This window comes from Sus scrofa, chromosome 7 (assembly GCF_054392235.1).
Source record: "Sus scrofa isolate SSC_HxYL_T2T_F1_AM1 chromosome 7, Sscrofa_HxYL_maternal_Yorkshire_Landrace_v2.0, whole genome shotgun sequence".
NCBI classification, from domain to species: Eukaryota; Metazoa; Chordata; class Mammalia; order Artiodactyla; family Suidae; genus Sus; species Sus scrofa.
Window position 1 is genome coordinate 86,549,015 of NC_139389.1, and position 23,959 is coordinate 86,572,973.

General features: G+C 38.3%; 1 protein-coding gene across 50 annotated transcripts in view; it reads left to right on the top strand.

The window, feature by feature from the left end:
• The window catches only part of HNRNPC (heterogeneous nuclear ribonucleoprotein C), a 57,185-nt gene extending 34,496 nt beyond the window's left edge, over positions 1-22,689 (top strand). For 18 of the 50 annotated variants that reach the window (XM_084966632.1, XM_021098232.2, XM_021098250.2 and 15 more), the window contains 5 exons: positions 225-272; positions 12,025-12,185; positions 12,674-12,787; positions 13,035-13,195; positions 13,295-22,689. In XM_084966632.1, the coding sequence (XP_084822758.1) occupies positions 225-272; positions 12,025-12,185; positions 12,674-12,787; positions 13,035-13,195; positions 13,295-13,378 (568 nt within the window). In that variant the 3' untranslated portion in view covers positions 13,379-22,689. 50 annotated transcript variants of the gene reach the window in all.
• Positions 22,690-23,959: the final 1,270 nt, after the last annotated feature.

The following is a 23,959-nucleotide window of genomic DNA, read 5'->3' on the forward strand; positions in this document are numbered from 1 at the left end:
ATCTTTTGTCTAAATTTGCATTTGGCCACTGCATGTCCAGTAGCCTAAAGTGGTTGGAATTTAGTGAACTATTGTTTAATGATTGGGCATTAGTCCGTGCTAATCTTTTGATCTGTTTGTGGTTGGTTTAGTGTGGGGTTTTTGATTTTTGTTTTTTTCCCATCTGCTGTTGTAAATTTACATCAACAGCTCCAAATTAATCTTCTTTGGTATTTATTTTTCAGCTCCTCTTTTGACTTGGACTATGACTTTCAACGGGATTATTATGACAGGTATGTTTAAAATGTTTTGTCTGTTCCAATAAGAAACTATCTAGAACCATTCTATTTTTCTAATTCATAGTAATAAATGTTCCATTTTGTAGTAATAAATTTTTCAAAGGCCTTTCTGCCAGAATATAATGAAAAATACCTTCCCCAAAATTGTCAGAGGTATACTAGATAACAGTGGTGTTTGTAATTTCAGGGCATATGTAGACATGACCAATATTTTCTGGACTAATGCTTTCTTTTTTTCAGTCATTTTTGGCCTCCCTGTGGGATATGGAGCCACTGGGCCAGGGATCAGATCAGAGCCACAGTCACAACCTAAGCCACAGCTGTGGCAACGCTGAATCCCTAAACCACTGTGTTAGGCCAGGAATCAGACCCACTTCCCAGTAGCTCCCAAGACTCCACCAGTCCCTTTGCACCACAACTGGAGCTCCTGATGCTCTTGACAAGTCAGTTTCCTTTTTGTTTTAATTTGTATGTCACATAAAAGTGAGGACTGACTTGCCTAAGAATGAAATGAGATTTAATTAGTAGTACCCTGTTCTCTTTATTGAATTTGCTATTGCATATTTGCCACTTGGCTTTACATTGTAGGAAATTACTGCAAAACTATAAAAAATATTCCCTAACCTTAAAAGTCTAATAGTCTCCTTTGAGCAGACCCATCAATAGAGGGTACCATAAGCATATATAATGAATTAACAATACATATTGCTTTAGGAGTTAATGTTGAAGTGTTAAGATTTGTATGTTAATAATACAGTTGTAAAAGGAAGGGAGGTTGGACTGTAATGATTATTTTGCCTTCAGAATGGCATTCATTTTTGAAAAAGTAAGAAATAAAATTGGGAGATGAGTTGGATAGGGATAAGTTATGGATGGCTTTGAATGATGGATTTAGACCTGATAAAGGAATTAGTCATTGAAGAATGGCCTGATTTTTTTAAAAAATTAGTATACTCTTGGCATCCTGATAACATTACTATTCATGAATGTTAAGGAAACACGTTTATTTGGTTTAAATTATGCATTGTTTGTATGGAAGTCTATGGCGCATACTCGTTCTTTAGATTTGGTGAGATATCAGTATGCTTTCTTTGTTATTTTCATCTTAAAACTCCAATATATGAGTCATTAGTATTTTAAGTTAATATATATGTAAGAATTCCAGTTAGCTCAGCCTCTGCTTTTGGAATAAAAGTAATACCTTTTTTGATTTGGGAGTATTTCATGAAAGAGAAACATTTGAACTAAGTTGATTAATCATGCCAAGGGAATTGGATAAAGATATTAAGTCAGCTGGAAAATCATGAGCAAAGACCTGAAGGTGTACTTGTGTGTTTGAGAAATACCACATAGGCTATAGTAGCTAGTCAATAAAAGGCCAGAAAATAAGGCTGGAAAATAGTTTGGATGTAAATTGTTAAAGGTCCTTGAATGCCATATTAGTGGGATTTGAGTCTCATGCATTGTCAAAATCGTTATTTCAGCGTTTCCATTGTGACTCAGTGGGTCTAAGCGCCTGCCCACTGAGGTGCAGTATCTGTGAGGATACAGGTTCAATTCATAGCCTTGCTCAGTGGGTTTAGAATACAGTATAGGCCTGCAGCTGCAGCTCTGATTAGATCCCCTAGCATGGGAACCTCCATATAAAAAAGGAAAAAAAGTATTTCTTAGAGATTTCTTTAGATTTCTGTGTTCGAATACATTTTGAAAGCTCTGATTTTTGCACTGTGAAAATAGTAAAATGTAAAAATACCAGACCTTAATAGTTGAGAAAACATATTTCTTACCTACTGAAAACTTGGTTCACTGGTTGAGTGACTTGAAGGCACTGAGACTTAGTGGGTTTGAAGCAGCTTCCCTTTACCCTTTCTGCACACAGGAATTTCTAGGCCACATTTTATTCATGCCCAGTTACATCTGTAGGGATTCTTATACATCTAATCTAGGTAAACCCCTTAAGTATTGATGTATTTTTTTTCTCTAAGTTTTACTATTATCTTGGTGAGGCAGTGAGATTTTGACCATCCTTATTGTCATACTCTAATTTGGAAAAAGTTTTTTTTTAATTGAGGAATTTCAAAATTGAGTAAAAGAGATAAGACAGGTAAAGGAATACTGAAAACATTTAGATGCTTGCAAAAATATCTTCAGATTTCTTAGTGCTGCTCCCTGGTCTTAAAAATTGGTGGCAACACCACTGTTGGCCACACTCTAGTTTCTCAGGAGGCAAGAGAATACCTTTAGGTGTTCTCTGTATTATTGCTTGATATTACAGTGTCAGTGAAAAGTAATGTCTTTTACCTTCCATTCTGAAGTCAACCAATAGAAAAAGTGATGACTGGTGATGACTGGTGGAGTAACCAAATAGTAATTGATGAAGAGCTCATTCAGATTTATACTGAGGTCTAGTGGGAAACTGAACATACTCAGTTAAGAATGGAAAAACTAGGAGTTCCCGTCGTGGCTCAATGGTTAATGAATCTGACCAGGAACCATGAGGTTGCAGGTTTGATCCCTTTTCCTTGCTCAGTGGGTTAAGGATCCGGCATTGCCGTGAGATGTGTAGGTTGCAGATGCGGCTTGGATCCCACGTTCCTGTGGCTCTGGTGTAGGCCGGTGGCTACAGCTCCGATTGGACCCCTAGCCTGGGAACCTCCATATGCTGCGGGAGCAGCCCAAGAAATAGCAAAAAGACAAAAAATAAAATAAAATAAAAAAGAATGGAAAAACTACTCAGGCAAATGGTATTAATTTCCTCTCAGAAGTCATCCTGAAGATGATGCTTTATTCACAAGATTAAGATACTTAGTAACCTCCTAGATCAACTATGTTAGATTCTTTTCAAAAGAAGTTGAAAGATTTACTTTGAGATGTGCTGAAAACTCTTAAAAACATGAAATTCACATGAATATTTCAAGACATAAATTTGGCATTTCTGCTACCTATTGGCAACCTATATGGAGCAGAGAAAAGAATAGCTGAAGAATCCAAAGACTTAATCACTCAGCAGGAAAGGTTACGACCAGAATCATAGGTATCATCTTAGTTTTCTTATCCCTAAAAGGGAAATAATAATGCCTGCTAATAGAGTTGTTATGAAGACTAAAATATGGAAGATAATTACATTATAAATAACCTTCACATATTGTTAAGCTATCAGATACTATCAATCAAGAATTCTCGATCTTGGGAGTTCTCTTCTGGCACAGTGGGTTAAGAATCTGGGTTTTTTTCCCCTGCTGTGGCCATGGGTTCCATCCCTAACTTGGAAGCTTCCACATGCCATGGGTTTGGCCAAAAATTTTTTAAATTTCCAATCTTTTTAGAGCATGAAGATTAAAATCTCCTAAATTACTGAAAATTATACTTCTGAAATACTATTTTATTAGTCCTATTAACACTGTCACACATTAAAACATCAAATTGAAGGGAATCATGGCTAGCCTACCATTCTTTCCCACAAAAACTAACATCTCTAGCATAATTTGGGGGTCTTTATGTGTGACAAAAGTCTTCTAAATTAATGCATAGTGAAGTGCAAGGCAGGTGGAAAAAGGTAACCATCATATTCCTTAAACTAATATTTGAGCCCTGGGAGTTCCCATCATGGCTCAGCAGAAACGAATCTGACTAGGAACCATGAGGTGGTGGGTTCGATCCCTGGCCTGGATCAGTGGGTTAAGTATCCAGCATTGCCGTGAGCTATGGTGTAGGTTGCAGACGCGGCTCGGATCTGGCCGCGTTGCTGTGGCTTTGGTGCAGGCCAGCAGCAACAGGTCTGATTAGACCCCTAGCCTGGGAACCTCCATATGCCACAGGTGTGGCCCTAAAAAGACCAAAAATTAAAAAAAATAAATAAAAATAAAAATTTTTAAAAATTAAAAAAAAAAAAATAAAAGGAGTTCCCGTTGCGGCGCAGTGGTTAATGAATCTGACTAGGAACCATGAGGTTGCAGGTTCAGTCCCTGGCCTTGCTCATTGGGTTAAGGCTCCGGCATTGCCATGAGCTGTGGTGTAGGTCGCAGACTCGGCTCGGCTCAGATCATACGTTGCTGTGGCTGTGGTGTAAGCCGGTGGCTACAGCTGTGATTCAACCCCTAGCCTGGGAACCTCCATATGCCGAGAGAGCAGCCCAAATTTGAGCCCATAGTTTGTTGTAGGCACACAGAGTTTAGGCTTTGAGTTAATAAGACAAAAAATAGAGAATATGGATTGGAGCCCATCCCCAACTCCCCTCTTGTTGGTGTTAAGAAGAGCCTGCCCCCCCCCACCCCCGCTGGCCATACACATGGCCAAGGAACCCGCACCACAGCAGTGACATCACTGGATCCTTAACCTGCTCAGCCACTAGGGAACTCCTAGATGAGTTCTCTTTGGGCCTTCCCCCTGTTCCAATTTTCTCATGTCCCTGGGCAACAATGGACCTGAGAGATGGGGTTTATGTATGTGTATGAAGAAAGAGTACATAAAATATTTAGGTTTTAGAGAATTGGGTAAAACCATCTGCTTGGAAAGGCATGTGATTCAGAGAACAAGAAGGTTCTTGGCTGCCTGAAAAAGCCTTTTTTATTTTTTATTTATTTATTTTTTTTGTCTTTTTGCCATTTCTTGGGCCGCTCCCGTGGCATATGGAGGTTTGTTAATCCACTGAGCAAGGGCAGGGATGGAACCCACAACCTCATGGTTCCTAATTGGATTAGTTAACCACTGAGCCACAACGGGAACTCCAAGAGATAGATGCCTTTTTAGCTTTTCACTTTAGGTGACATTTACATGTCATTTTAGGCATAGGATGAAATTTGCATTTGCTCAGCCTTTCTATTGGTTGTATCTTTCATGTTGTAGTTGTCAAAAAGACTTCAGTATAATTATACTTTGAACATAAATATGATATTATTGGACTTAAATTTTTGACAGTAATATATTTTATTTAGCATTCATTTGGGACAGTTTTCTCATTTTATTGTGTCCTGGACACTTGTTGAGTATGTGGGAGATGTTTATTTGAAAGAGAAGTGTTTGAGTCTAATCAGAATCTGCTCTTTTAGGAATATACATTAGGACATTTTCCATCTATTTATACTTTATCAAGCTCCTAAATTTCTTTTTTCTTTTTTTAAAACTAGCTCTATTGAGATGTAATTCATTTTAAAGTGTACAGTTAATGGAGTTCCTGTCATGGCGCAGTGGACATGGGACCATGAGGTTTCAGGTTTGTTCCCTGGCCTCTCTCAGTGGGTTAAGGATCCGGTATTGCTGTGAGCTGTAGTGTGGGTCGCAAATGAGACTCAGATCTGACCTTGCTGTGGTGTGGGCCAGCAGCTGTAGCTCTGATTAGACCCCTAGCCTGGGAACCTCCATATGCCATGGGTGTGACCCTAAAAGGCAAATAAATAAAGTGTACAGTTGAAATTATATATTCATAATTTTGCAGTCATGACCATGATCTGATTTTGGAACATTTTCATCACCCCCAAAATAAACAACTTACTGGCAATTGCTCCTTATTCTTCCTCTCTTCTAAGGCCTAGCAACTGTTAATCCATTTTCTACCTACAGATTTGCCTGTTGTGGAAATTTCATGTCAGTGGAATCATGTGACATGTGTCTTTTGTGACCAGTTTTTTATGGTTCATCCATGTATTATTAGTACTTTATTCCTTTTTATTGTTGGTTTGAGATGTTTCCACATTTTTAATAATGCTCCTCTGAACATTGGTGTACACATTTTTGCATAGGCGTATATTTTCATTTTTCTTGGGTATGTACCTCAAGGTAGAATTGCTGGGTCTTAAGATAATTCTGTGTTTAACTTTTAGAGGAATTGCCATTATGTCTTCCAAAGCAGCAATACCATTTTATATTTCCATCCACCATGTATGAGGGTTCTAATTCTCCACATCCTTGCCAACATTTGTTCTGTTATGTATCTTGGTTATTTAAGTTATTCTGGTGTGGGGATTATTTTATTATAGTTTTGATTTGCATTTTCTTTAATGCTGGTGTTGAGTTTGTGTGTGCTAATTGGCTCTTTATCTTTAGAGAAATGTTTTCTGATCCTTTGCCCAATTTTATATTGGGTAAAACATTTTTGTATATTCTGGATGTAATAACCAATATTATCATTTTTGAAGTTTATTACTCTTTAGTTTTTCTATGGTTTCACCATTTTGCTTTGTGATCACAGATATGTAACTATCAGTTTATACTAAGGACGTTAGCTGGTTTGTAAGGATTATGGTTTTGTTACAGGCTTGTAAAATTATAGAATTATCTAAGCTCTCTTTGAAAATAATTTATTAGTTAGTAGGTAGATGTCTGTGGAAGGAATAAACTAGGACAGCACTGGCCAAATAGAACTCTGTATATAGGGGCTATCAATTCCTGTTCTTTGTAAGTAGCAATGCATGTGGTGTTCCTCAACCTTGTTCATTGTTCTTTGGGCAAGGTAGCAATAACCTCTTTTGTTTTGTTTTTTCCTATAGTTAAAAAATCGTTATTTAGTTAAAATTTGACAATTTGGGTGTCCCTAAATATTGAATGATCCTATGCAACATACTGGTTTGCTGTTTAGTCCCTTCATCCTTTACATCAGCAGTACTTGATGTTTTAATCTTGACTATCATCCCAGATAATCTATATCCTTAGTGGACCCTAAAGCCAATTTGAAGAAAGTTGAGGACCTTAACGTACAACTATGCAAATTTACCTTGGTAATTAGCACTCCATTAGCAAAGCAAGTGTAAGTTAATACTTGTATACAGTTTGTCTTTTCCTATACTCATTGGGGCAAGCTTGTGGAAGGGTGCCTTCAAATAATGTTCAGAAATTGTCTCTTATTTTAGAAATAAAACACATTGTAAGGATTTCACCAATTGATTTATTTTAAAGCACAACGGCAAGAATTCCAGCTATGTCATGAAAGTGGGTTTGGGTGTCTATTTGACATGACGTAGTTTCATATTTACATTTCAGTGTAAAATGTTACATAGACATTTTTAGCACTTTTCCCTTATGTAATTAAAGTCAGTAGTCTATTCACTTGTAAAATAGAGCTTAGAGAAAAATATATATACTACAAAATTACATGTTGTAGGGTGAACTTTTGGTCTGTTTGTATTGGGGGGGGGCACACTGTGGTGGATGGAAGTTCCCAGGTTAGGGGTCAAATTGGAGTTACAGCTGCAGGCCTACACCACAGACACAGCAGTGCAGGATTCCAAGCCTCATCTTCGACTTATACCATGATTCACGGCAACACCGGATCCATAAGCCACTGAGCAAGGCCAGGGCTCAAACCTGTGTCCTTATGAATCCGAATCCCAGTTGGGTTCATTACTACTGAGCCACAACAGGAACTCCAAACTTTTGGGTTTTATTTTATTTTTTCGGATTTTTAGGGCCGTACCTGCGGAATATGGAGGCTCCCAGGCTAGGGGTCCAATCGGGGCTGTAGCTACCAGCCTACGCCAGAGCCACAGCAACGCCAGATCCTTAACTTACTGAGCAAGGCCAGGGGTGGAACCTGCATCCTCATGGATACTAGTCAAGATTCGTTTGCACTGAGCCATGATAGGAACTCCCGAACTTTTGGTTTTTAATAAGAATTTGTCCCAAAAGAATTGTAAGCCATAGTCTTTAAGATAATTTCATTTTGTGTAAAGTCAAGAAATACATTTATAATAAAAGTCAAGAAATACATTTATAATAAAAGATGCCAATTTTTGAAGGCCTTGATTGTTGAACGTTTTCATGAGTATCAGTAGTTGATATTCTGCTCATGCAATGTAACTGAATGAACTCATGAATGAACTGAAGTTCACACAAGGCCAAAGTAAATAAATTTTAATCTTGACAGTCATAAAGTCCTTTTCTTCAAAAAGTGTACAGCATAATGTTGTACAAGAGATGTGTTCTGAAGTTTTACTCTGGATGATGATATATCAGGAAACTTAACATTGAAGTTAATTTTAGCAGACAATTAAATTCAGCAGAGAGTCTCAGGCATTCTAAGCCCAAAAGTATAGTAGCCTATAGAATAAATCGCATTTTGAGGAAGATCAAAAGTAATCAGGAAATTTCATCTTGAAAACTTTTCTGTTGTAGAGGAAAAATAATGGAGTTGAAGGAAAAATACTTCCTAATCCCTGAATGAAATTATAATGGGATTGCATGTTTAAACTGAATTTGATAAATCAGAATTATTCTGGGGAGGAGTAATCTTAAGGTAGTTCTCACCTATAATTTGCTTCATATTGTGGCATTTGTTTTTTATTCACATTTTTTGTAGGCAACAATATGTAAAATATTAGTTGGTTTCCAGAATTTGATAATTAACATGACTTAAAATTATTTCTTATCCAAGTTTTTGGGTTTTTTAATCCAAATTTTTGAGAGAAGAAACAGCTATTGTACATTAAATATATTTAAGAGAATATAGATTTTTACTAATGCTATATTCTAGTTGTTTCTGCTTTGGTAGTGATTGAAATATATTGTTAATCAGGCTTTTTGTGACCCAAAGAAGATCGCTGTTACATCCAGTCATTTAAAAGCTTGCCTTTGAAAACCTATACATTTAATAAATACCTTGTAATGCTTATATTTTAGCTTAGATTAAGATGGAGATTTTGTCTTAATCTGTTTAGATTATTAGCTAGCTAATGTGTGTCCAGGAATGTTTTAATTTCTTTAAAATGGTCTTTTAATTGTCTTTTGTTCTGATTAGATTATATACCAACATTCAGTGTCCAGATTTCTGACTTAGGGTATAGTCAGAATTCTTTTAGTGTTTAAGTACTTTTTCCTCTGGTAATAATGAAACTTTCATAAAGACTTTTTAATGACTTGGGCTTTATCATTAGGGGATCAGCAGCTATTGTGTTTGCCTCATGTGATTTACTATAGTTTTCTTGTAGGAATAATGGTTACTTAATTTGTAGTTGGTTCATGAAGCTGTTATACTGAGCTTCTTCCTATTATCTATCCCTTTGACCCTAAGGGTTATCACCGTATGTATGGTTTTCCTCTTTGTGTTTCTCCTCCTCATATTTTCACATTGATGCACTTTGGCATTTTACATGGAAAGGTCTATTTAATAAATTTCCTTAAACGGATCTTTGTGGGTTTTTGAAAGCCCATTTTTACTTAAGCAGCAGTTCTGTGACAGTAAAAGTCCTTGAGCATTACCAGTTGATCTTTTTAAAATAGTTTTTTCTGGGAGTTCCCTGGTGGCCTAGCAGTTGAGGATCTGTGTTGTCACTGCTATGGCATGGGTCAATCCCTGGCCTAGGAACTTTTGCATGTGATAGGTACAGCACCCTCAATTTTTTTCTTCGAAGAACTGGAGTGTTTGACTTCCCTTTGTGTTCATGAGGCCATTACCTGGATTCAAAATACAGGCTTTTTATGCATCATTTTTGCTATGGTGATTTACCCTGGTCAGATGAACTAGTATAGTTCAAAAGGAAATTCCAGTGCCATGAAGTATAGGGAATCTGGAATGGCTAGCTCGTTGGTTTGGAGACTAGTGCCAGTGAGAATGAGTGAGTTGGGAGGTAGGTTAGATCTATAAATCCAACAGGGCTGGGGCATGTGCTGTTTCATGCCTAAAGATAAGGATAATTTATTATTTTTTTTAACCCCCAGAAGTTGTGTAAGGTGCAAAACATCATCACCTTACACAAAGAAAAGTAGTTTGTGAACTCTAATATTTTATAGTTTCTGAATTATTTTACATCAGAAAATTTTGGGCCAGAAGATGGAAAGCTCTATGTAAAAATGGAAGATATTAGTGCAGTTACTCAGTATCTCTTTTGTTTATTTCTGTTAATTTCCATAAGTGGGTTAATACTAACAAATTAGCAATCCAGTTAATACATGTCTACTGAGAAGAAACCTCTACAGAAATGCTAAGGCAGTCCTAATTTCTGAATCATAAATTTTCTTATTTCCTGGGACTCAAACTTTTTCTTATTGGATCTTAAGACATATATGAGTGCTTTAATAATTTTTATCAGTCATTGATTCTTTGGCACATGGTAAATCATTATTATGCTGCAAGAGGAATGGTGTTGGATGGTCAATGCTTAAAAACTGTTTGAGTGAAGATTAGTAGTAAGTCATTCCCTCACTTCTTTGGCAGTGTTCCTAGCATAGCCACTTATAGGAAAATATTAAAAATATTATCTTGTTAAAGTAGGGTGGAAACATTTTTATATTAAGGTAGGTAAGGTTTTTTTTCCTACTGATAATGTTTTACTTATACTGTCATGGGTTTTTGTAAAATAACAGATTGAAGAGACTTTGTAGAACCGCTCTCCATGTTTTTGGTTGTATTTTGGATTTTCTCTTTATAAATGTTCAGAGTCAATACCAGGCCATCACTTTGGTGTATCTTTTTTTTTCCTCTTGGCCGCACCATGGTATATGGATGTTCCTGAGCCAGGGATCAAATCCAAGCCTCAGCTACGGCAACACTGGATCCTTAACCTTCTGTCCCAGGCTGGGGATGAAACCTGATCTGTCTCAAAGACAATGCCAGATCCTTAACCTGCTGCAACACAGTGGGAACTACACTTGGGTGTATATTTAGCAGTCACTGGGATTACTTGTCCAGGGGAAGCAGCAGTTGAGCAGTCAGTGATTTTTGAGAACTAAATGTGTGCTGGACACACTAGTGAATAGTGAACAAGATAAACAATATTCTCTGTTGAAACTTTGAGTGGAGCTTATGCTGAATGTTAGAATTGATAGTGGTAGTGGTATTTATGCCCAGCTAATACATGAAATGCCTGTTTCTGTAGGCCAAAAATGGTTAATATTGGCCATTTTATTGGTTCAGTGTACTGTTACTAACTAATGGTAGTTACTTGTATGTTTCTGTGGTTAAAAAGATCAGGCAGGGGAGTTCCCGTCATGGCGCAGTGGTTAACGAATCCGACTAAGAACCATGAGGTTGCGGGTTCGGTCCCTGCCCTTGCTCAGTGTGTTAACGATCCGGCGTTGCCGTGAGCTGTGGTGTAGGTTGCAGACGCGGCTCGGATCCCGCTTTGCTGTGGCTCTGGCGTAGGCCAGTAGCTACAGCTCTGATTCGACCCCTAGCCTGGGAATCTCCATATGCCGTGGGAGCTGCCCAAAGAAATAGCAAAAAGACAAAAAGACCAAAAAAAAAAAGATCAGGCAGGATTTAGGTAACAAGAGCGCTGTTTGCAGGCTTGGTTGAAAATAATGTTCTTTTGGAGTTCCCACTGTGGCACAGTGGGTTAAGAACTCAACTTCAGTGGCTTGGTTCACTGTGGAGGCACGGGTTCAACTCCCTGGCTTGGTGCAGAGAGATTAAAAGATCTGGCATTGCTACAGCTGTGACATAGGTTGCAGCTGCAGTTTGGATTTGATCCCTGGTCCAGGAACTTCCATATGCTGAGGGTGTGGCCATATTTTAAAGAAAAAAAGTAATGTTCTATTAAAACTGCCATTGTACATAGGAACCTTTTATGTCCAATGCTTAAGGCAACCAACCATATTATTGGATGTGTGTGTGTGTATATGTATTTTCTTGAAGGAAAGTGGCTGCAGTATTAAATATCAAAGAATAAAGAATTTTACTGGCCTTTTGAATTAAATTAGCAAAAAATTATTATTGTAAGGCGGTGGACAATATTTTACTATTTAATAAGGAGACTGTTTGAATCTTCCTGACTCAATTTTAGTGGTGAAGGAATTCTGTTTTCTTTTTCTCTAACAGGATGTACAGTTACCCAGCACGTGTTCCTCCTCCTCCTCCTATTGCTCGGGCTGTAGTGCCCTCAAAACGCCAGCGTGTATCAGGAAACACCTCACGAAGGGGCAAAAGTGGCTTCAATTCTAAGAGTGGACAGCGGGGATCATCTTCTAAGTCTGGAAAGTGTATGTATTATTATCGCAGCTTTATGATTCTTATATTTCTTGTGTGTTGAAATAGGGAAATTAATGCAGTTAATAATCAGGTTTTGTACAAATGACTTTGGATAGTCAAAATTATAAAAGGTGACAAATAGTGATTAAAGGGCCAACTCTAAACAACCTAACGCCTTGGTAATTTGAAAAAAAGTCATTAGATTTTAGAGAGTTGAAATACCTATTCAGTGTATGAAATGTGTTAGTAAAACAGAACCGAAAATGCTTTAAAATAGAATTGAGGTCTTTGGCTTGCCTTAATGTTAAGAATGCTGCTGCTAAGGGGATAGGCACATTAGATTCAGTTTTCAGCTTCCACCTAAAAGATCAAAGGTCCCTGTTACTAGGACAATTTGGTACAGGCTCCATTTCCCTCCAGGGATCTCATGTTGGTTACTGTTGTATAGTCTAGGTGAAGAGTGTGTTTGAGTCTAATCTAGATTTTATTTGTATTAAAGTAAAAGGAGATGACCTTCAGGCCATTAAGAAGGAGTTGACCCAGATAAAACAAAAAGTGGATTCTCTACTGGAAAGCCTGGAAAAAATCGAAAAGGAACAGAGCAAACAAGGAGGTAAATAATGGTCCTACACTTGTTGGGTGTAAAGTAGGGTTAGTTACCTAAGATAGTTGAAAGTGTATGTTGGAGTAGTGGGATATAAAGCAGTTGATGAATTTGAAACTTGTGGAGTTTGAATTGGGAAGGGCATTTGTGTGGGAGGATTTAGACTTGTGCTGCATCTCTGTGATCATTAGTGGGGATTGTCTACATCCTGTGGACATTACTTGCCCCTAGACAGACTTGTCCTTCTCATCCCCAGTAGAGATGAAGAATGATAAGTCAGAAGAGGAGCAGAGCAGCAGCTCCCAGAAGAAAGATGAGACTAATGTGAAGATGGAGTCTGAGGGGGGTGCAGATGACTCTGCTGAGGAGGGGGACCTACTGGATGATGATGATAATGAAGATCGGGGGGATGACCAGGTGAAAACCACGGGAAAGGAAAGAAAGAGGTGGTGGAGGGGGGATCAGGGACACATGGAGTGCCTCTAACTCCATCCTATTTGTGTCTGTTTCTCACAGCTGGAGTTGATCAAGGATGATGAAAAAGAGGCTGAGGAAGGAGAGGATGACAGAGACAGCGCCAATGGCGAGGATGACTCTTAAGCACATAGTGGGGTTTAGAAATCTTGTCCCATTATTTCTTTACCTAGGCGCTTGTCTAAGATCAAAATTTTCACCAGATCCTCTCCCCTAGTATCTTCAGCACATGCTCACTGTTCTCCCCATCCTTGTCCTTCCCATGTTCATTAATTCATATTGCCCTGCGCCTAGTCCCATTTTCACTTCTTTGACGCTCCTGGTAGTTATGTTAAGTCTTACCCTGTAATTTTTGCTTTTAATTTTGATACCTCTTTATGACTTAACAATAAAAAGGATGTATCGTTTTTATTAACTGTCTCCAAAATAATCTGTTGTTATGCAGGGAGTACAGTTCTTTACATTCATACATGAGTTTAGTAGTTGCTTCCCTAACTGCAAAGGCAATCTCATTAGTTGAGTAGCACCTGAGAGCAGCTTTGAGTTAGAGGTATGTGTGTTATACCCCACATAAGAGTGCTGTGTGGGGCTGTTCAACACAAATGTAACAATGTATTTTTGTGAATGAGAGTTGGCATGTCAAATGCATCCTGTAGAAAAATAATTAGTGTAATAGTCTTAAGATTTGTTTTCTAAAGTTGATACTGTGGGTTATTTTTGTGAACAGCCTGATGTTTGGGACCTTTTTTCTCAAAATAAACAAGTCCTTATTAAACCAGGAATTTGGAGAAAAAATAAACACCCTGGTTTTTTATTTTTGTATTTTATAGTTGTTTACTTCAAATTCTTTGTTCCACAGCAGCTTCCACAAAACCCCTAGAATGTACTACTAGATAATGTTTTTCTTTGAGTCATAACTACTCTGCATACCAACATACACAACTCAAATTGTTTTGCTGGGGTGGGAGTTGAATTAAGGAGACAAGTGACTTGTGGAGTGGAGATTGTTTTGCAAATATGGCTTTTAAATACTGATGATAAAGTTTGGGAACTACATTAAGCTGTTTTTGTCGGTGCTTTGTGGTCCAGTTAGCACCCTTTTTGAGATTTTTTTATTGTGTGCTAAATTGTTCCATTTCTAAATAGAAGAGGCTCAAACATGTCAAGATTTTAGGAAAAGGTGAAACAACTGGAGAATGAAAGCTGTATTTTCTTCAATTTTAGTTCTTTTGATTGCTATTTATAGCCCTAGTTACCATGTGGATTCTGAGTCTATGCCTCAGTGTTACTGAAAATAGGAGAGGTCTTTATTTTCTGGTCGTCTTTAGTCTATGTCTTCCTAAATAACTGTGAGGATGTAGAGTTATATGTTTATCTTACATTTAATTAATTCAATCCATATAAACTAATTTTTGCCCCTTATGTTTTATACTTGAGTTTTTCCAGCAGAGCAGGATAGAAATATGGTTAAATTGAACTCTTATCACTCATACAAACCTTGGATTCCCCAGAAAGTTGCTGCTGTTTCATAGATACAGCAAAGGAATTTTTATACAAGCTACTATGGGCAGAAATCACACCCTATTTATGAAGCTCTCATAAATCATTTTATAAAACAGGTGACAAAGAATAGAAAGAAGGGAGAGGCTAAACTGGATGACCCTTGAATCTCAAATCCATAGTATATGAGTAGCTTTTGTGTGATAATTTGGTCAAAAATACTTCTAATCTCCCCGTTTTCTGATTGTGTGTGTTCATATGTTACACAAACTCATAACTCATGACAAGAAAATAAACTAGATACTAAGAGAAAGATGCTAATAAATGTGTTTGAGATTATGTTAGCCATCAGTATTTTAAAAGATAGGCATGAACATGTCTGTGTTTAAGTATTGATTTTAAAAAAAAATCTCTGGAAAAAGCCCTCTTAAGCTAGAGAAATGATTGTACACTCTCAGAAAAACTACACACACGTGGGCATATGCACATGCATATAGGGTTACTGATAAAATACCTGTGTTACTAATTTGTCTTGAGGAAGAGTCATTTCATGCTGTAGGTCTCACACTACTATGAATTAAATTTCCTCATGTAACGAAGAACAGTACTCTGGGTGATCTATTCAGATCAATACTTTCAATGCAGGCCCCTAGGCTAAAACTATAGAAAGTAAAACATTTTTAAAATAGCATATTAAATATTTTTTGAAATCTGATCAAAGGCAGATATTATAGACTTCCCCCCCCCAAGGCTAGTATTCTTGAAGATCCTGTGATAGGTTTTTAGTCACTGTTACAGTGCCTAACCCCAGGAAGTGAGACTAGAATAGGTTCAGTAGAAATTAAGAGACTGAATAGGCTTGGCAGTGCAAGTAAAGGTGGAAAGTTTGACAGTTCTAGAATCAACTAATTGTTTAGAGAGAATTCTGGGTAACTTGACAGCCTCAAAGACAGGGGCTTTACAATAATGAGTGGAAGTAAGATTAAAAACAAAGTTGGGTGTAAAGTTTAGGATAATGGGTTTTTCTTTTAGTTTCTGTTTTTGTTTTTTTGTTTGTTTTTTAGGGCCGTACCCTCGGCATATGGAGGTTCCCAGGCTAGGGGTCTAATCAGAGCTACAGCTGCTGGCCTCCGCCAGAGCCACAGCAACGCCAGATCCTTCCTTAACCCACTGAGCAAGGCCAGGGATCTAATCTGCAACCGCATGGTTCCTAGTTGGATTTGTTTTCACCGCACCGCAACGGGAACTCTGTATAATGGGTTTTCTTAATGTGCCATGAAGTGTAAGAAAAGTGCCTTGGAAGCTTTTAAGAATTTCAGTCTCCAACAAAGATTGGAAAGCAAGAGAAAGGTGGATGATTAAAAAGAAATCCCTTTTCAACATTTCTGATGGTACATAAATTTTAATTGGTAAGCTGTTCTTTGGAACTCACTGGCTTAGGGTAGGTACTTTCTAATTTGCTGTTACCTCACCAGATAAAGGAGCGAACTTAAAGACATCAAGTTGGAGTAGATGACAAATTTGGAATGCTTGAAAATGAGGGGGTTCCCAATGGATTTCAGTTTGGAAACAGATTCGTGTCAGTCAATGCATGTTTTGAAGCCCGTGTTTTATAGAGGGAACTAGATAGAAAAAGTAATAATGAAAACAAGAATATAGTAAATTGGAAGGGCATATGCTGAAGTCAAAGGATTGAGAGTAAACAGAAGGAGTAGTAGAACAAAAATAACTATTTGAGCCAATGGAGTGGACATAAAATATTAGTAAATCTACTGGACACCTTCGCAGCAGTATATTCCAAAAAATAAGTAGCCAAGGAAAAGCCCCAAGGTTATGATAGGAAAGTAAAGAAGCAGGTGACAAACTATACTTCACAAGAAGTAGTGCTAACAGCCCAGATGAAGTGATGGGATGGGATGTGTTGTGAAAATAGTTGGGGAATAGGAAATGGCTGTGTATTTAAAGAGATCAGTTGGAAAATGTACTTTGTTCTGAGAATGTGTGGCTAGCCTGTGACAGCACTTGACTGGCCACTGATTTACTAATTTTATTTTAAAAAATCAGTGGTAAATAGATATGACATAGAAATGACAGTGATTAGTAAATTTTATATATAATATGCAGAGTGGGGATACTAAATAACCTCACTTTATCGATGCTGTACCTCAGAACAAATTTATACTAGGGTGTTTATTTGACTAATAAGGGGCACTGTGTTGGAGAACTTTTAGTGTTTGGAACGACCTTTGGGATAAAGTAAAAATTAGGCCAATTAAATTCTGTAACGAAATGTTCCATTGTGGCTCAGTGGATTAAGGACCTGACATCTCTTGAGGATTCATGTTTGATCCCTGGGCTGGCTCAGTTAAGGATCCATCATTACCATAAGCTATGGCATAGGCTGCAGCTGTAGCTCTTATCCATTCCCTGGCCCAGGAACCCAAATGCCACAGGTGTGGCCCTAAAGAGAAAGAAGGAAAAAAACTTTAGCGAAAAGCCTGGATATAGATGTATAGCTGACTGGGATGACAGAATTCCAAATGTTTAGAGAGGAGACTAAACTAGGGGTTTTGAAAATTTTAAGTTATTCCAAGATTAATAAAATTAATCTTAACTGAATTGAAGTAAATCAAGGAGAAGGCCTTAAAACTGGTAGTTGCATTAGTAACTTTCGAGTTTGAAAAAATTAGAACCTCAGTTATGGAAACCCCAGGACCTGTTTACAAAGTGTTGAAGAATTAAAGCTCTTTTGTGAGCTAGAGTGGCACTCTGCCCCCACCACTTAAATTAGAACTACAAAACATAGGAAGAGGGGAGAGATACTATAATGTGGAATATGCAAAACAAATTAAAAACCAGTAGTTAACAGGAAAGAGTTGTAGCCAAGATGAATGGGGAATAAGAAAGCACTGTACAGTCCAGTAGAACTTTGTGTGATGATGGAAATGTTTTATCACACCGTATCATACCAATATGGTATCCCTGTGGCTGAGCCCTTGAATTGTGGCTAGTGTGATAGGAATTGGATTTTGTTATTTTTAATTTAAATAGCCACATATTATATGTGACTGCCTTATTAGGGTAGTATTAGATAATACCAAGCAGTTTCTAAACAAGTACAGATACTGATTACAAACTCAAACTTATATGCACAAATGTGACTTTCCAAGATGGTTCATGTCCTATATTCATTGAAAATAAATTATTCTCAGGCTCTGTAGACACTAACACTGAAACTTACCTAGAACATCCCTATTCCCTAACATGGAGTATTTCCCTAGCATGAGAACATCTGCAACTGCAGGACTGGTCCATGTTGCTCACACCTCCATTTAGCAATGTCTCTTGCAGGATAAAATACATTTAAGTTGGAACCAATCTTGTCAGTTGGGTGGCCTGAGGCTCAAAGCAGATACTACCATTTACAGAGTTGTATAGCCACTCAGCATAATGCTACAAAGGCTTTTAACATGTACAATCTTACTTGATTATTGCACAATCCTTTTACATGTATATGGAAGTGGTGATTGCCATGTTTCAATAATTTTGAGAGAGGTTATAGCTATTAAGTGGTGGTGCCAACCTTGCAATCTGTTATCTAAACATCCATGGATTTCCTACCTTAGGAAAGGGGATGGTATCTTTGAACACACATCCTGAATCCTTCAAAGTGACAGAACTGTTTCCAAACTATAGTAACATACTCTGAGCACCTACTCTCTTAAACTTAACAAAAGAGGAAAAAATATCCTCACCATTTTTCTTTCCATTCTGGTCATTGAGCGGTTTGTGAACTAATCATTGGAAAAGCAGAATAACTAAAAAATGCCAAGGAGCTGAAATTCTGCTGTTTTGTGCTACATGTTTGGGCTTTAAAAATGTAGCAAGTATACAGAAAATACATTTTCTCCCACCCATTTTCTTAGCTCTTCCTGGGGCACCCAGAACCGCTATTTTAAACCATTTCCACCCCCAAACAACATAAACTTTACAACCGTCTTGTTAAGAAGTTATTATTTGTCAGGATAATACAATGACTGCATGACTTTGTCTCTGTACCTTGATAGTTACATGACTCATTAGAAGCATCTGGCCATTGCAAGGGCATCCTAAAAAACAAGTCCCAAAAGGACTTGATGTGAAAGGGAATGGATGACACAAACCCTCACAAGCCACAGTAATGAATTGCTGGTGTGGCTATAAGACATGAATGGAGGGGGATGGTAGGTGGGAGGTGAACCTGCTTATTTCCACGTTGGTCCTTTGTTAATAGCTGTACTAGTTCTCATCTAAACTTGGAAGTCTTATTGTGGACTTTGATGCTTTTTTTTTTTTTTTTGGCCTGTTTTGTCCCTGCCTTGAGGGATGCTTGCTTGCTCCAAAGAGTTACAAATGAGAAACTTCAGGGACCCTCTTGGCCCTACTGGAAGAAATTACCCTAACCAGAGAGCTGGACCAGATGGTCTGCTAAATAGCTCGCTAGAGCCAGCTGCCAGCCCAGCCTTACCCACAATAATATTCCTCTCTCTGCTTGGAATCTGTGTTAAATTTATTAGTTTCTTCATCCAGGCAAATCTGCTCCTCGTCCAGAATTTTATATGTACTCTAAACAAAAGCTGTTTGGTAGCAGCAGCTAGGTCATTCCCAAGGTTTCAGAAGTCGCTGAGGTTTAGTTGCTAGGAAGTTATGCTGTGGTGGTCTGCACTGTCCTTGCCAGGTCCCCCATCCTGGACTGACCCTTGGTGTATTTTCAGCTAGAGGTGTTCCAACTCTCTCTGCCGAAAGCAGAGAGAGAAACAGCCTTTGATAGCATCTACTCCCCCAGGGGCAGTCCTAGCAGCATTCTTACTTTTTTTCTCATGACCCCTTTGGAGTCGGCCTTAGAGTTTGCTGTCCAGTGTTTTCGTTCCCTCTTAGCTGGGCATACAATCCTGATCCATTCTATAGGGTCCAGCAAATACTTTCATACATACCCGGGGCCCTACCGTCTCTCCCTCAGCTTCGGATCAGGCAGCACTCCTGAAATGGGCTGTTTTGTCCTCCTAAACATCCACCTGGGTGTAAGTATATACATCTTTCCTTCAAAATATTAACACCCCTAGCAGAATCTCTCACCTCCCCAAGGATTCTGCAGCCTTCATGCAAATGACTCGAAGATTCATTTCTCCTAAATCTCTACAGACTTCAGGGAGCTTGTCTTAGCTTTGATGTATCTGGAGTTCTGTTTCAACTTTTCCCATCAAGATGGCAGCCTCCTGCCTGCCCTCTGTTTTTCATTTTGCCTTCCTTGTAATGCCCTTGGGTGTTTTTCCTTCACTGATGATTCCATAGTTATGTCCCCCCCCCCCTCTTTTTTTGGGCAACAATCTTCAATTCTTTCTTTAAGTATTATTGGTACTTAGCATCTTGAGACTATCCCAGACACAATTTGGTTGCAACATGGCCACACCTTTTTTTTTTCCCCTAAGACATGGGCTAGTGAAGCAATAACCAAGGCTAACAATGCTTCTGTATCTAGCCGATGTAAACACATGATTGATTTGCTCTGTTCAGAAATAAAGATGACACACCATATTTTTAATAGCTGCTGTTAAAATGTAGGTGCCTCCTAAATATCTGCTCAGTCGTTTTATTCTTCTCTGTCTTAACTGCTACCATCCCAGTCCAAGCAACCATCACCTTGCAGCTGGCTTACTCAGTACCCTCTACCCTCCTGTATACCCACATCCACTGTGATCCTTTTCCAATCCCATCTCCACACATCAGCCATAGTGATCTTTTCAAAACACACATATAATCATGGCACTTCTCACCTTAACACACACATGCACACACACGCACACACCAGCAGCTTCACTTCTTGCCCTTAGGGTAATGCCAAAACAACACAGTATACACATGGGCAAAAATGGTCTTCCCTTGCCCATCTCTCTAGTCTCTACCACATGCTCCCTGTGCTTTGCCTCTTCCAACCATGTGGGACTTCTCTTTGTCTCTCTTTCTCCCCATGCTCTTCCCTTCCGCCTTTACCCATTTGTCCCTAGTTGATTTCCATTTATCCTTAGAGTTTAGCACAAGTGTCACTCTAGGAATCCTCCCTACCTTTCCTAAGTAGACCAATAGGCTTTCATAGAGCCAAGAATCGCTTTGTAGTCACACTCATCAATTTATATGATTATTTGATTAATAAGTTTTTCTTATTATCAGGAACCACATCTATTTATTAGTGTTCACCAGTATATCCCAAGTGCTTAACATAGTGTCTGAATCACAAATATATGTTGAATGAATGAATGGGGAAGGGAAAGGAAGAAGGTGAAAGAGGATTAGCCCTGAGTGAGGCAGTCTTGGAAACAGCAGGAATGCTAAAGCAAGGGTGAAGAACTGACTCTTCACAACACACCTGGAGGAATGCTGTTAATGCCTGTGCCTGTCTCAAGGAGGTGCTTTCCTAACGGGTGAATTTCGGTGCCTTTGCTTCTGTTATGTTTCCCAACTCCCAATGTCAGCCTCCAACAAATCCCTCAATAATTGTGTCTGATGCCAAGGATAAGAGAGAAAGCTCATTATCCAGAAAGATAGATATGCCCACTGCAATGAACCTTTAAGTCCAACTCCCTTACATAGCCCACTCTCCACTTGATGAGCAGCTCACCTACCCCTCAACACCTGCGTTCTTTAATTTTTAAAATTAAAGTGTACATATATACTACAAAATGCATACATTTTAAGCATTCAGCTTAAGGAAGATTTGCAAAGTGAATATGACTGCGCTCTGATCAGGATATGGGACATTCGTTACCAGTACGTCAGTGCCCCCTCCAGTTATTACACTGCTAGGTAACCATTATTTTGACTTTTATCACCATAGATAGGTTTTGTCTATTTTAGAACTACATGTAGGTGGAATAGTATTGTGGAAATTTGGGCTCTCCTTGCAAGAACACTTTAATGCAGTGGTTTATTTTGGGGATGATTCCAGAAGACATACTGATAACGTGGCAAGAGTGAGACAGTTGAGGAAAATTCAATATGAAGGTATGTTATTGAGACTGGATACATAATGCTTCCCAGAACTGTCTGATGGGTGGGAGAACGGGAGGCTAAAATATTTAGCCACTGGCTCCTGTTCCCCATCGACTGAAGGATGCCACAAAGGGTTTAACTTCTATATAATTCTGGGCTGTAACGGATCTCAGTAGGCTCTGGCAACAATGAAGGGCATTTGGATTGTTTTCGTTTGGGATAATACTGCTGTGAACATTCTTGTACATTTTTGAGAACATGTACACATTTCTGCTGGGTATATAATTGGGTGGAATTGCTGGGTCACATAGTATGAGTATATTTAGCTTTAGCAGATACTGCCAAACATTTTCCAAAGTGTACTACTATATATCCCTACTAGCTGTAAATGAAATTTTCAGTTACTCCACATCCTTGCCAACCTGATATTGTCAGGTTTTTTAATGAGTGTGTAGTGGTATCTCCCTTTGCCTTTTGGTAAACTTTGAAGTATAATTTACATGCAGAAAAGTACACAAATTATGTGCATACCTGTTACTTTTCACACACTGAACACACACCAGCTAGAAATCAAAAACTGGAAAATCACCAACACTACAGCCCCATGCAAGCATGCCCTCTTCCCATCACTATGCCACCATTCCAGGAACATTATCCTGACACCATAGATTCTCTTTGTCTGATTTTGGAACTTTAAATAAATAGAATAATGTATTATGTAGTTTTGTGTGTGTCTGGCTTTTTGATTCAACATTATGTGTGCAATTCATCTATATTGTTGCATGTTGTAGTTCATACTGTTGTATAGTATTATGTTGTAAAAATATACCACAGTTTATTCACTCTGTGAATAGGCATTTGGACTGTTTTCAATTTTGGCTATTATGAATAAAGCTGTTATGAACATTCTAGAGCATGTTTTTTGAACATATGTATTTATTTCTGCTGGTTATGACACTAAGAATGAAATTACTGGGATAAAGAGTATTCCCCACACCCTTGCCTACCTGCTATTTTCTGACAAATTTTAAAGGTGCCTAGTGGTATCCTGTTTAAAAAAATTTTTTCTTTTAAAAAAAACCTTTAACGTTGGAATAATGTTAAATTTACCGAAAAGTTGCAAAGACAGTGCAGAGAACTCCTTGTATGTCTCTCATCAAGTTTCCCCTGCAGTTAAATTAACATCCTGACGCTATGGTGGCACATTTGTCAAAACTAAGAAACCAACACTGGTACATTACTATTAAACTGCAGACCTTATTCAGATTTCACCAGTTTTTACATGTGTGTGTGTTCCTGCACAATTTTGCCGCATGTGTAAATTCATGTAGCCATCACCACAATCGACAGAAAGGACTATCCCATCATCACAAAGGAACCTTTGTACTATTTACTGTCACATCATGTCCCGCCCCCCCCCCATCCTCTACTACCATCCCTAGCCACTGGAAACCACTAATCTGTTCTTCATCACTATAATTTTGGCATTTTAGGAAGTTATTTAAATGGCATCATACAGTATGTAACTTTTTGAGATGGCTCTTCCCCACCCCTACAGCATAATGCTCTTGAATTCCATCCAAGTTGTTACATGTATCTGTAATTTATTTCTTTTTATTGCTGTGGATGTACCAGTTTGTTTATTCATCTGTTGAAGAATATTTGGGATTTTTTTTTTCAGTTTGGAGCTATTACAAATAGAATTGCTATGAATATTTGTGTGTCAGTTTTTGTGGGCATTTTGTGGTGGTTGCTGAATAGTACGGTAAGTATGTTTAGTTTTATAGGAAACTACCAAACTATTTCCAAGAGATGCTGTATTATTTTACATTCCCACTGACAATGTATGAGATCCAGTTTCTCTGCATTCTTGCCAGGATTTGGAATTGTCACTAGATTTTATTTTCTCTTTTCTAGTAGTTATGCAGTAGTTTTCTGTTTTTGTTTTGTAGTTTTTGTTTGTTTGTCTTTTTGCCATTTCTGGAGGTTCCCAGGCTAGGGGTCTAATCAGAGCTGTAGCCACCAGCCTACGCCAGAGCCACAGCAACGCACGATCCAAGCCACGTCTGCAACCTACACCACAGCTCACAGTAATGCCGGATCATTAACCCACTGAGCAAGGCCAGGGATCGAACCCGCAACCTCATGGTTCCCAGTGGGATTCGTTAACCACTGCGCTGA